The 13651-nt window shown below is 39.0% G+C and overlaps 2 protein-coding genes across 2 annotated transcripts in view; one reads left to right on the top strand and one right to left on the bottom strand.

Annotated features, from left to right (window-relative positions):
• Positions 1–3029: 3029 nt before the first annotated feature.
• On the bottom strand, positions 3030–8976 carry tmem276a (transmembrane protein 276a). Its single transcript, XM_058407625.1, has 4 exons — positions 8149–8976; positions 6914–7027; positions 6262–6399; positions 3030–5517 (listed from the first exon to the last, which is right to left on the bottom strand). Exons 1-4 carry the CDS (start codon positions 8525–8527, stop codon positions 5270–5272), a joined length of 879 nt encoding a protein of 292 aa, XP_058263608.1. The 5' UTR covers positions 8528–8976; the 3' UTR covers positions 3030–5269.
• Positions 8977–12246: 3270 nt separating this feature from the next.
• The window catches only part of spi1a (Spi-1 proto-oncogene a), a 26552-nt gene continuing 25147 nt past the window's right edge, over positions 12247–13651 (top strand). The window contains exons 1-3 of the mRNA XM_058407626.1: positions 12247–12342; positions 12468–12526; positions 12773–12863. Coding sequence (XP_058263609.1) covers positions 12476–12526; positions 12773–12863 — 142 coding nt within the window. The 5' untranslated portion in view covers positions 12247–12342; positions 12468–12475. The remainder of the gene's footprint in view (positions 12343–12467; positions 12527–12772; positions 12864–13651) is intronic.

The raw sequence follows: 13651 nt of genomic DNA, 5'->3' as shown, positions 1-13651 counted from the left end.
GAGAGAGAGAGAGAGAGAGAGAGAGATACAGTCGGCATTCTTAGAATCTCCCTTTTGTAAACAGCAGCCGGTGCTCATCATAACAGCTCCATACTGACTCTATAAACACACAGGCACACACACACACACACACACACATGACTCCAGCTACCTCAACCGCTAAGAGTGCGTTTCTTTTCTCTATTGCAGTCTATCCTTCTTAGTTTTCTCAGAAGGTCAAAACATTTGTAAGCCAGTTAGAGATTATGAATGTCATTTGAAAGAATGTTTTATACTTTTATAAAAGTGTATCTCTTTCTTGTAAAATAGCCATCAATATACTGGCCAGTTCATGGGAGAAACAATAAACTGCTGATGTACATGCAATTAAATGTAGTCCTTTGTAACGCATGACAGTGAGTTGAATCACTCGGATCTCTTCTGCTCTATCATGCAGAGATGTGGGAGAGGAAACATCCTGTGCATGTGAGTGCCACTGAGCCCAGTCTCTGTGTAGACCACAATCTGGGACTGGGGCCTAAAGGGATAAAGCCCGAATGCATACTAGAAGAAGAAAATGAGGCAGTACCTCCCACATAAAAAGTTAAATCATGCTTTAACAGAAGAGGAATTGTTAGCTGGAGAGATAAAACAGCAGAGTAACTTCTGATAGTGAGAAAGTAGGAACCCAGCTCAGCTGAATGTAAGACTGAGGGACAAAAGCAAGCTTGTGAGGAAATCTTATTTATACACAGATGTGTGATTATGATTTCCTCTTGTCCCATGTCTGCCTCACCTCAAAGCCTTTCTCCCCCAGAGGACCCCAATTCAAACAGACTCCAACCTCCAGCTCCGTCACAGCACAACCCCCATCCACACATCCATCACCACCACCCCCAACACTCACACACTCCCGTGACTATTAAATGTCACTGAAGGTCTGGCTCAAAGATTCAACAGTGGATATGAATCTTGATGGACATTTTAATTGTAATTTTAAGTGAGGGACAGTACAGAGAAGGAATATTAAAAATGACTACAGGGTAGCAGTATTAGTGTTATATGAGAAGTTTCCTCTCTATTTTGACCGATGTTTATTATGAATTTGTGCTCTGAGGTCTCAGAGCCAGAAGAGGAGCCAGAGAAAATAAAAGTCTAAATGTGTGAGAGTGTTCACATACAGTGTGTATTCAGATCTGACAGTGCTGATATTGTAGCATTGTTATTTAGCACCAGTGACCAGGGCAAATGAGGAGAGGCTGTGTTGGCTTTCTGAAATGTTCTGGTTTACTGTGTGCTCCAGTGGGTTGTAAAAAAAAGAAAAAAGAAAAAAAAAGAATGCAACCCCGTTTCCCATTTCAGAAAAAAAACACTCAGTGTAGAAAAACAGCTCATGTTTATGGAAATGCCACAATTCAGATCTCAACCTTAGCTGTTGTGTCACAGTCAGTTGTCACTGCAAGACAAACAACTGTGAAATACCAGAAGTGTGTATACATCCCCTTCGTCCAGCAGAACTGAGAGCATTCTGAACTGGTCATATGGACATGAGCAGATCTTACTTGTCTAGGGTCAAAAAAAGAATGTGAGAGGAAGGAATATAAATTTTTCACTTATTTACATTCTTTTTTATGCTCAGAGCCTTTTAGTCTATTTGAAATATGAAGCAAGAGAATAAAATAGGAATGTAAATATTTCCCTTCCCCAGTAGATAAAGAGCTTTTGTTCAGATCTTTATCACCTGTGTATTTTTAACATTCAGTATTATATTCTTCATACTGTACAAAGAAAGAAACATTGCAGCATTTATTGTTGGAGAATTTATATTCTGAGGGTTACTGGTGTAGTCAGTAGACCCTGATGAACTCAAACCCTAATAATGTGTACTATGGGGTACGTTATGTATACAAAAAGTTTGAACATTGTTTTCAGGGTAATAATAAGTGATAATCATCTACAGGTAATAATTAATTTATTGTGCAGCCAAAGTAGATACATATTAGTAAATAAATAGGGGTTTTTGTTATTGTTATTTGTTTTAATAAATGTAGGAAGTTCAGATATCAAAGACTCTGGACATAATAGAATCTTTAGCAGTAAGATGAACTGGACAGGACATACAATATAACACCTGGGGTTATTTCTACTGGTCATTTTATAGAAGGGACTAAAGTTCCAGAGAGACTGCTGATCTGTTAATAAGTGAACAGTACCCCAACTCCCTGTGTGAAATTAGTCTAATAAAATGGAACAGGAAAATCTAGGAGAAACGTGACTGAACTTTTTATCTGGCAGCTAAACCTCACAGATACACACATTTATCAGTGTAATCATATGTAGTGTCTCATATGTTCCTGTTTAATCTCAAGTGAGTTTTGTCATAATACATACACACACACACACACAGACATACACACATAAAATGCACTGATAAATGTATTTCATCTTTTGAATTATAGCATTAAAGCTGGACACTGATATCAACAGCGCTACTCCTCATCAAGTTAGTTTTGTATTTTCCCCTGTTTGCACAGTGAAGGGATAATACTGCAGTTATGCCCCTATATTTATGTAGAAGTGTTAAAGCGTATTGTATGTTACTGCATGGAGGAGTAGTTGCTAAACTGAAGCGTCTGTCAATTCTTCTCATTTTGATAAACAAAGACAATCTAGACAAGCTTACACACTGTCTGTCTAATATGTCTAACAGTTTTATATTATATTTTACTAGAATATGTAGAATGAGGTTTGCAGCTGTGTGTTTATTATTTTATATTTCTATTTTACTATGCAGTATTTTTTAACTGAAGATGATAGTCAAGGTCTCTTCCTGTCTGTTGTGATCAGTGTGTTACCTTAATTGACATCATTTTTTAATCTAAAGGTTGAACAGAAAACAGCAAAATAAACTGAAATGCTGTTTAATGATCCAATTAATAAGACTTCCTCGGGTCTCACTATCCTAATTTGCCCCAGGTGTGATTGCCAGGTGTGATTTTTTTTATAAAGTTTCTGAAACCACAAATGAAATAATATGAGGAGCAAGACACTTGAAATAGTGTTTCTTTTATTGATTCATTCTTCTCCTCTTTCTTAAGCAGCAGGCAATGACAGTCCACTCCAAAACATAATATTTTTCCTTTAATTAAAGGTTTTTCTGATTTTCTTAAGGAGAGAGGAAAAAGCAATCGGAAGATGAACAACACAGAAGAGCCAGAGTCATTAAGAAGGAAGGGAAAGCAGAAGAAAGAGAGGAGGGGAGGGAGAGAGAGAGAGAGAGAGAGAGAGAGAGATTACCATGTGAACAGAAAAAAAAATTAGAATTAAAAAGACAGTCCCAGTGACAGATGGGAATGGATATTGTTCTCATCTTGCTTCCATATTTTTCCTTTGTTTATTTTTCACTACTCATCATTCATGTAAACTTACTCAGGCTGTTATGATGGCATCACATCCAGTGTATATTCCAGCATCATTCCCAGTGTTCCTGGGATAAGCGCCGGATCCACAGCAACCATGACCAGGATAAAGCGGTTAGTGTGAGTGAGTATTTTGTAGATAGTGTAGGTGATCAGTGGAAATGGAGGTACAGACATGCAGCAAATATTTAATATAAAAACAACAATGCTGCTGTGCTATTGAGTAATCATTTCAAGAAGCTTTTTGAAAAGATAATGAGCCATAAGCTTCATAAACCTCCTCATTATTAAAACTTATATAAATGGTATGAATTTTGGTTTTCTCTTGCATACACAGATTTGAGCACCCAATTAAAAGGCAAGCAAGCAAAACCAGACAATACATTTTGCAGATTTGTTCATGGTGGAGATGATCATGGTCACAGGGGATGTATGGTGTGTCAGGTCACTGTCAGGGTTCCAGTCTGCGGTAAAGTTGTGGCCTAGTGAAAAGGCTGAAGCGGTGGGTGCCATGCTGCAGCTGTTTGGAGCGGGCGCACATGTGGAATTTTTACAAGGACAAAAATAGAAATGACTGTTCACAAAGCAGACTTTGATGTCCAAAATATTTAAATGTCTTGTAAAACACATTTAACAGAGTCCTCAGTGTGTCCATATTGGCATAAAAGTTCTGTCCTGGGTTTTTTTTTGTCACACATTTTATTTCAGTTTTAATAAACCCCTCCTTGAAGAAAGTTTTATGATTTCATATTGTTTTATATTCATACGGTCTGTTTGTTCTCTCCCATATAGGCACGTCATGTATGTTTTTCTTATAGATGTACAAGGAGACAGGATGTGCTCAATTCATGATTTGCCATTTATCTTTTATAACAATCACACATTTCTCGTGTACATGATTACAACGTTCTCTTCATGATGACAACAAATGAATGGTTTTGACCATTTTTATTAGATAAAAGTCTCGATAAATCATGTCAAAACCAAATCAATTCCCATCTTTTCACACCCTTAGAATACTGCTTTTCACTTCCTTCAAATTTTCTTAAGTACAAGCCATTTCAGGTCTGTGGTACACAGTCACACGCTGTATCAGGATAAAGGGTCACCTCCACAAAGCTATTTCCCTTTCTGTGCTTTGTGCTCTTGCTTTCTTTTCGTCATAAAGTTGCTGAAACCACAAATGAAATAACATGTACAGGAAGACACTTGAAATAGTGTTTCTTTTGTTTGTTGTTTCTTTTCCTCTTTTCTACGCAGCAGGCAACGCCAAGACATTACATTTTACCTAACTAAAAGTTTTTCAGATCCTTTAGGAATATGAAAGAAAGCAATGAGAAGAAGGGCAGAGGGACACAGAGAAGCAAGAAACAGATTAAGGAAGAAGAGAGAGAGAGAGAGAGAGAGAGAGAGAGAGAGAGAGATATTATCATGTGAACAGAAAAACATTTAGAATAAAAGACAATCCCAGTGATAGATTTTGGGACTGGATATTGTTCTCATCCTCTTGTGCTCTTCTCTTTTGCTCGATTTCTTTTCTGACCAGACACATGGCAGGTTCCATTTTTGTTGCGTCCATTTTTTCCTTTGTTTTTTTTCGCTGCTCATCATTCCTATAAACTTACTCAGGCTGTTACGTTTTAAAGATGTGCACAGGAGCCTGGAGTGACTCATACAGGATGTATGCTCTGTAAAAGTGTGTGTGTGTGTGTGTGTGTGTGTGTGTGCATGTGCTTCTATGAAATTAAATCCTTCAGTCTGGCTTTCCATGACATACATGCACATGGTTGTAAAGGTGGTGTCTGGCAACCTGTGGTATGTACTTCTGTGGGTTTATGTACTCGTCTGTGTGTGTGTGTTTGTTATGTCCGTCACACCATGCCGTTCTCCTGCCGCGGTTTGTGTACAGTGGTGGTCTGAGGGCTGTGAAGTGATGGAGCCAGTGTGCAGAGGAATCCGGCAAGCAACGTGAGGCCCAGACCACCCCATGCGCTGAACATGGACCAGCCATAGCCATGACTGATGTCCTCAGGCAGCCTGTACAGTTGGCGTGGGTAGCGAGACAGCTCAAAGTTAATCCCAGCCACACATGTGCAGAGAGAGATGATACAGCAGGTTCCTAAGTGGTAAGAGACAGAACAGAGGAAAAATATTCACTATTCTTTTCTGAGGTCTTCTTTTCAATGCTCTATCACACAGTAACACAGTAATGCTTTATTATCATTTACAGCTTTGCCTGTGACGTCCCACTGATCCAGATTTTTAACATCATACAAAAATGGACACACATAGCCCTTTCTAATTCAATTGGACCTGAGAATAACAAGAGACAAAAAAGTGCCAGTTATTATTGTGCAACTAGAGTGAAACTAATGGATAAAGCAAGAATATAAGAATCAACCAACGTTCTGGCTTTTACACAATGAGGTAGTTTTGTAAATATGAAACAATTATTTTATTCTTATTACTATTGACAGTCCTGCTGGTACCATGTGTGAGTGTGAGTAAGTTTCATATTTATAAAGCCCAGCTATTAACCACTTAGTAACACATAACCTCAATCTAAAATTGTGTTTGTTTTCTTTGTGTATTTTTTTAATGAATGATGATTTTCATTTGAGGAAAATAAGTCAACCACACAATGCTTTATGCTGACCATATAATTTCAACCAATAGGATTTACCAGATTTACTAATTTACTGCTAATCAGAAGGGTCTGTGTAGTAATAACAGTCTCACTGCTACATTTTCTTTATTGACCATTAGTGGATTTCTCCTCCATGTTAGTTTGCGTGTTTTTTTTCCCTTGTACTGTTCTGCCACCTAGTGGAGCAGTGGATCAGTGCATGTAAACAGAACTTACCTCCCATTAGGAAGAGCAGGCCTGCTACATACTGCATCAGCTCATTGTGCTTACAGCAGCCCAGCACACCGATGATCAAGCCGAACAGGATGATGGACACAGCCATGCCTATGAACCCTGCGGTCATCCTCTGTAAATCTGCAGTGACACGTTCACAAGACAAATTTCAGCAGTAATCCTTGTGCATGACAGGTTTTTGAAGGAAAAAAAAACACTTTATCTGATTTTCTGATTTTCTCACTCTGAAAACATCTTATCATTTTCCTCATTCACATTAGGATTTATATTTCCTCTGAATGAGAACAGACAAAAGAACTGTGAAAAGGAAGTGCAAGTTCATTAAAACAATCGCGTAGAATCTGTTGCCAGCATCACATCAGCACTATTTTCCCTTTGAGAGAAAAGTGCAATTTTTCCTTTTTCTATGGCCCTATTTTTAGATTCCTCAATTGTCTGTGCTTGGACAAGCGTGAAATCAGCCAGGAGGAATGAGCACCGCGAATGGCTGTGGTTAGCAGGAGGAGTGAGTATTCTCTCCTCTTTCGTTTTGGAGAAGCCGAGAGTTCCCAGTCAGCTGCTGTTCTGATATATGTGACTGCTTTAACTGGCCCTGGCCTGGCAAATCAGCCAAATTCCATGGAAGATAACTTACGGAGAGCGTGCCACTCATCTTGCCGTATCGTCTTCGTAATATTCACAGGGAGATTGCGTGGAATATTTGAGGAGGAATAATAATATTTCACTGGCGTACAGCGCTGGAGCAAACCTGTGGACAAAAACATATTTCTTTTAAAACATGTATTCGTATTCAGCACTTGCAGGAGCAGGAGTTAGCACTGTGTTTTTAAGCTTTTTTTTTTTAAATTACACTTTTTTACTTAATTTGTTTACTGTAGTTAGAAATCCTAACCTTAACCCAATATTGATTACCTCAGATATAACAGATCTTCATCAAGAAGAGATCAAAAGAATGGAAGTCTTGTTTTGTTCATGTTCCATTTTTTATTGGTTCCAAATTAATTCTATGACTATAGTGTGACAGAGACTGATGTGGAGAATGAGGTTTTTTTCTCAGGAGAACGGGATCTAATTTCTCATCCATGAATGTCTTTTTTGGGGACTTCAGTAAGTCTTGATCTTCTGGGAGGTTTGAACACTAATGAGGAATTCAGTCCTGTGAAGTTCAGGATGTGTGTGTGTGTGTGTGTTTGTGTGTGTTGACTATGTAGCCTATTTTAGACTGTGAAAGACTCTAAATAAATGATATGGGAAGTCTTTTAAGAATATATACCTAATGATAAAAGGAAGTCAGAAGGTTAAAACACTCACTCACTGAGAGGAAAGAGCCCATGCACAGTGCATGCTCATGAAATGTCTCTCGCAGATTTAATAGCGTGTGATATATATGTCATCTCGAGCTTAAACTACGTGAACTCAATTTGCAATGCAGTTAGCTGCGTTCTCCACAGTCAGTTTTAGACGTGTTTAAAAACAATGCACTGCCAGTGTGATTAACTGAAGCTGTGGTCGCTGTAACTGCATGGATCAGCACCTTGGATAGCGCCGGAGCCCCGAAAAGCACATTATCTATTTATCTTTACGCAGCAAAAAGCCAGTGTTGAATTTTCAACACATCAGTGAGGCTCTAGTATTGAACTAACACCTACTGTGTCGAACACAGGCTTATCGTATTCAGCTTATGTAAACTCTGTAGGCGTTGATACGATTCTGAAGCTTTTACTGTTGTACCCTAAATGTATCTCCTCTCATGTGGTTGTGATTTCCAGCCCCATGTTAATGAGCTTCCTGGTCTCTATTCAGACTGGTGCACTGTCATGGAGTCATGCACTAAGCTGGGCCTGTAGTGCCCGTCCCAGCAGGTCTCACCTTTAAAGATGAGCTCCTCGTTCTCCTGATCGAAGCCCTCTCTGTGGCATTTCCGCCACAGGCCCGTGGCCGTCGAGTTAAACCTACGACTGCAGCGCGACTCCATGGCCGAGGAAGGCGGCAGCAGATCGCGCCTCTCCCTCAGTACCGCGCCGCCACGCTCGGGCCGCTGGGGCAGCATGCGGAGCGGCAGGTTCTGACTGGAAATGTAGATGTATCCCGGGTCAGTTCGCTTGCCCGCGTATTTCTTGCAGCGCTCGCGGTGGCGGCGGGCGTCTGTCTCGTACCAGTAGTCCGTGCTCATGGCTACGGCGAGCAGCGCCAGCGCGCAGAAGGCCAGCAGCAGCCCGCACGCCGTCAGCACCCGCATGGTCGCCATATTTCCTGGAGAGATGCGCGCCGCGCGCTTAAAATCCACCGAGCATCATCTTCAGCAGCGCGCCCACGACCAAGTCCAGCGTAGCCCATATCATCTTAAACCGGCCATAGCGGGGGCAGTCAAGCCTCTGTGCACACGGTTCCTGCAGGTCTAGACAGACATGTTGTTTTTCTTTCTCAGCGGCGCTGCTCGGTGTTTGGGAATCAGGATTGGAGAGAGAGCCAATGCGGCGAGTGGAGACTGCTGATGAAAACGCTCGCGATTCGTCCGTGCACCAAGACGTTCAGTGCACACACAAACACCACAGTTCCCCCTGTCTGAATTTATCAACATCAATTGTAAGCTACAATTTGTATCTGAAAAAAAAGACATGACAGAAACCTGTTTTGAATCGACAGACACGCCAGGATAATTTTTTTATTTCATCCATATGTTGATGACATTCTGTCCATATCTATCTCTGACCTGATTTCCTGCATCACTCAAGCCACCAATCATTTGTATCCGATCTCAGGAATAAATTGCACACATGGCTTATTATACGCGTCATTAAGACCTGCTACACCTTTCTGTGATTAAATCACTAAATCCATTCATACGAGCAGATGGAGTGGGATGGAGGGATTCCCCAAGGCGTGTGCTTTGAGGTTCCTTCTCTCTCGTTTGTTTCTGTTCTCTCTTATTTCTAACGAGTTCTTTTTTTTCTTTGTACTGTAACATCGGAAATGTCTATATACTCGTCCCTTAAAAGATTTAAGAAGAAGTAAATGGTTTAAGGAAGAATTAGAAATAAGTACATCATCAATTTGACTACCACATTTACCTAAATAATTAATTGTGCTGTGCCAAAAACAAGTTTGAAAAGCTGTCAAGTACCCTATCTGGCCAGCGGATGGAGACAAAACAGACAAAACTCTGACATGTGACATAGTGGATCTGTATCCTTAAATAATGTTTCACGTGATCATGCTCCCTGCCCCATTCTTCTACATGTTAAACTTCTTTGCCATTGTTTAATAGCTGAGGATTTTGCTAAAAGAATACTCTGGCCACAAAGTTTTTTTTTTTAAATTTAAGTGTGAATAGTGTACATTACATGTTTATCTTTGGACCTTGTCCAGATGTGCGAGTCACCACAAACAAATTAGTTTTCAACACAAAACACACAAAGAAAAAAATTTCAGCGTTTCAGAATAGTCTAGAATTGTGGAGTCTCCCTCTAGCACCAGATCAATGAGCATTATTTTAGGGTTACAAGTAAGAATCTCTACCTGAAAGCAAACCACAAAATGCAGCACCTGACCTTCATCAAGCTACATGTGCTATAGTGAGATGAAACCAAAACCTTTGTCTCAATTCACAGCAGAAAAAACACCTGATACCTGACACAAAAAACACCTAATACACCACTGTACACTGTGGAGGAGGATCAGTGATGCTTTGGGACTGTTTCTGACTGCTTTTGGGAATGTTCATGAATTTAATTTGAAGAAAATGGTGCTCATTATCTAAACATTATAATATGGCCATATTTCATTACATCAGCAAGATCTCAATGATCTCAAATATCCATCAGAATCACTGAAGGAGTCTGGAGTGTGCAGTGTTGTGCATGGAAGACTGGTCTTAGATGTGCCCGACCTTGTCTGACTGAAGTTTATCATGATATCGGTTTTTGCATGGACATAGCCATACTACTGAGGCAACAGACATGTTGAGAGGTGTGGGGGTGTAATGAACTTCTCCTACCTGAAGCTGTGTGTAGTGTGTGGTTACACTAACTCTGAGCTGACAGGAAGTTTGTCTACTGAGATAAAGACAAAGACATTCAACTGTCAATCAAGTCCAGGGCCTACACTTTTGGTGAGGTCACCTTCTGCCTGTAGAAAGATTCTGTCCCAGTGTATCTGTGTGTGTTTGTGTGTGTGTGTGTGTGTGTGTGTACAGGCAGGTAGGTGAGGGGCAGACTGAACTGTTTTCTGTGTTGCTAGACGAGCTAAACTAAGAAAACAGTTACAGTGAGGATGGAGCTCTTCTGGTCTGTTGTGCAACAGAGACAGTCAGTGTGAACAGATGTAACGGACTTCCTGTGGTGCCAAAAAATACCCTGCAACACACTGTTGGGAAAACACGAGAGCACAGACGCACACACACCAATATGACATTCAAATTATCAGTCAGGTTAGTCAGACAGCATCAGATTGCCATTTGGCTTCCACATGACCATTAATGTAGATATTTACACCTGAATTAACGTGGAATGCAAACACAAGAAAACACCTGTCTGATTTTTTTAGGGAGAATATTTATTTTAGTGATTACGGCTGAAAGAGCTCAGAGCTGGAGAATATCCACAGTAGATATTCACACATACATGCTGACCAGGGGGAAATGAATCTGAAAGCTTCTAACTTCTCCATTTTTTACCACGTGTGTGTGTGTGTGTGAGAGAGAGAGAGAGAGAGAGAGAGAGAGAGAGAAAGAGAGAGAGAGAGATTGTGTTAGAAAACTAGTACATCATGTGGATAAGCTTTAATGTACATATTTGCTTCACCTAAGAGCTGATAAAATGCTTCCAGAACTGCTGCTGTGTCCATATTTTCATATTGTCCACATGAGTTCTATCAAATAGTTTTTGTGAGACTGGTGTTGGTGAGCTCTGTATTTGAAATGCTTTGGAAATCATACACATCTGCTAAGACCTCGAGACAGAGCACTTGTTAGTTTTTAGAAAAATGAACATTTGTGTGTGTCTGTGTGTGTGTGTGTGTTTGTGTGTGTGTTTGTGTGTGTGTGTGTGTGTGTTCTAAATTGATCAACCTCTTTAGTGAACAGTGAATCAAGTATAATGTAAATTAATGCAGTCTGATTTTATATTGATTTGAATAAAATCAAATTTTTCATTCATTACAGATCCTCTTCTCCTATTTTTCTCCTAGATTGTAGATGAAAATAAACTCTCTCTGTACAACAATAGAAGCACCTAAACAGGGGTCTATGAAATCCCCATTACGGAATGGTCTTGTGTGCTGCAACAGGAGCTACTTCCTCAAACCTACTGACAACAGTGCGCCGCTTTGATTAAAAAAAAGGAACAAGAATCTTTTGGAACTTCACTTTGGTTAACCCTAATGTTTGTGACACTTTTAAGCTCATACATTGTATTATCTCTAACAGAAAAATTCCCTTGCATTGCTTGCGTTAATATTTTTGTAATCAAAAGATCTGCCTATAGACTGTAGGAAAAAAATATTTCCCCTTTTCCTGAGAATGATTACCTGTAGCAGTGTCATTTGCATGCATGAAAAGATGTGATGTTGGAAATTACGTTTTAATGTGAACTTTATTCAGTTATTTATTTAGATGTTTGTTCAGATTTTAGATTGTTCCATGGTCACCGGAGAAAAGAAAAAAAGCCACAATTTTAACCTTTACATGACATTAACCTAAGTCAGAAATACCGAAACTTTTTTGTAGGTGAATTAAGCTCATGTTAGAACCCAAGCAAACTTTTGAACCACTTCTGAAACACGCTTTCAAATTTAGAAGAACATCAGAAATCTGTAACATCTAAAATAAATAGCGATATGGCTTTCATTTATCCTCTACACCCAGAAACTAAAACAAAATGAATGTCAGAATAATTTATTGAAAGTAAAATCAAACGGGTCGCTAATCTCGGAAACACAACAGGATTGATTGGCTGCTCTGAAGTTACAGAACTACAGAAGGGCACTACAATTATTCATAAGCTCCATCCTTCTGACCTGATCAAAATCAGGAACTGCCAGCACACAGAGAAGAGTCAGTGAGGGGTAATAAAGTGCAGACCTCTAGAGGCATTTATCACCATTTCACTTTCCTTTCTCTAGTGTAATAGAAGAAAAAAAATAACACAAGGATTCATTTACTATTCCAACTTTTGTTCCTTATGTAACAGAGAGCTGCATGCCTGAGACCATTTTACATTACAGAATGGAGGGTTGTGTCATTTCATCAGTAAGTATGAGCTTTTATTGTCATGAGAGTAAATAAAAAAAAAAAAATAAAAAGTCAGTGACAGTACTTGTAGTGATTATTAATATAATAGATAATGTGCTGTAAATATTAGTCATTTCCAATGTAAAGAAACTGTGTGTAAGGAGGGATTCTTAAAGATTATTATAAAGATTTTTTTTTAAATAAATAAAATATTCGGACAATACCTTGTCTTCGTTTCATGCTTCTACTGTCTCACATTTTCAGTCATCAGACGAAATTGTTGCATACGATCAAGTTTTCCGGCCACAGTATGATTTTTTCCCCTATATAACCAGTGATCCAGATGGTCATATGGGTAAGTCTATAAAAGGAATAATGTTTTTCAGCTTTTTCACGCCAATTGTTTTCGATAAATTAATTTCTGCAAATATGTTTTTTTTAATGAGCTTCTAATGTAATATAATTCTGATTAAGAATTATAGCTGTTAAATTATTTAAGAGAATGAAACGCATAAATAATGTTTTGGTGTATAAAAAGTAAATCATTAGATCTTATATGTTTTAAGAAATCCAGGCATAAAATACATGAAACATGACCCTCACTAAATGAAACAGAACATCATCAGAATTATTTTCTAGACGAATGTCAGTCTAAATTGGGGATTTAATCATCAGAGATTATAACAAGGCAGAAAATCTAACTCAGCAAATGTGCTTCTAGAAACTTATTGTAAATATATTAAACAGCTTTGCACTTTCGCTCTGAGATCCGTGTCTACTGCTGATGCAATCGGATCTGAGAAGAACCCAGAAGGTAGCTGTATTGATTTAGCCAGCTCTGTAAAAACAGAAAGCAATTTAAAAGGACGTAATAACATTTTTAAAAAGAAAGAATGAAGAACTCCTCTGGGTTTTGTGCTTCCTTACAGCTACCACTTCTGTCTCCAATACATTTCTTTTCAACCAAAAATATGTTTCATTTGGTATGTTGATATCCTGCGCTGCGTGTGAATTCCAGACCTCACTACTTATTAATGATATCTTTGGCAACGTATGCTATTCCATCTGCAACGAGATATTGGATTTCATAATGCACGACTATCTTCTAAACAAGCCCGTGGTTGCTGTTTCAATCTTAGATCA

This window comes from Hemibagrus wyckioides, linkage group LG14, assembly GCF_019097595.1.
Source record: "Hemibagrus wyckioides isolate EC202008001 linkage group LG14, SWU_Hwy_1.0, whole genome shotgun sequence".
NCBI lineage: Eukaryota > Metazoa > Chordata > Actinopteri > Siluriformes > Bagridae > Hemibagrus > Hemibagrus wyckioides.
Note: the sequence above shows the minus strand (reverse complement) of the source record. Positions and strands in the feature narration are given on the sequence as shown.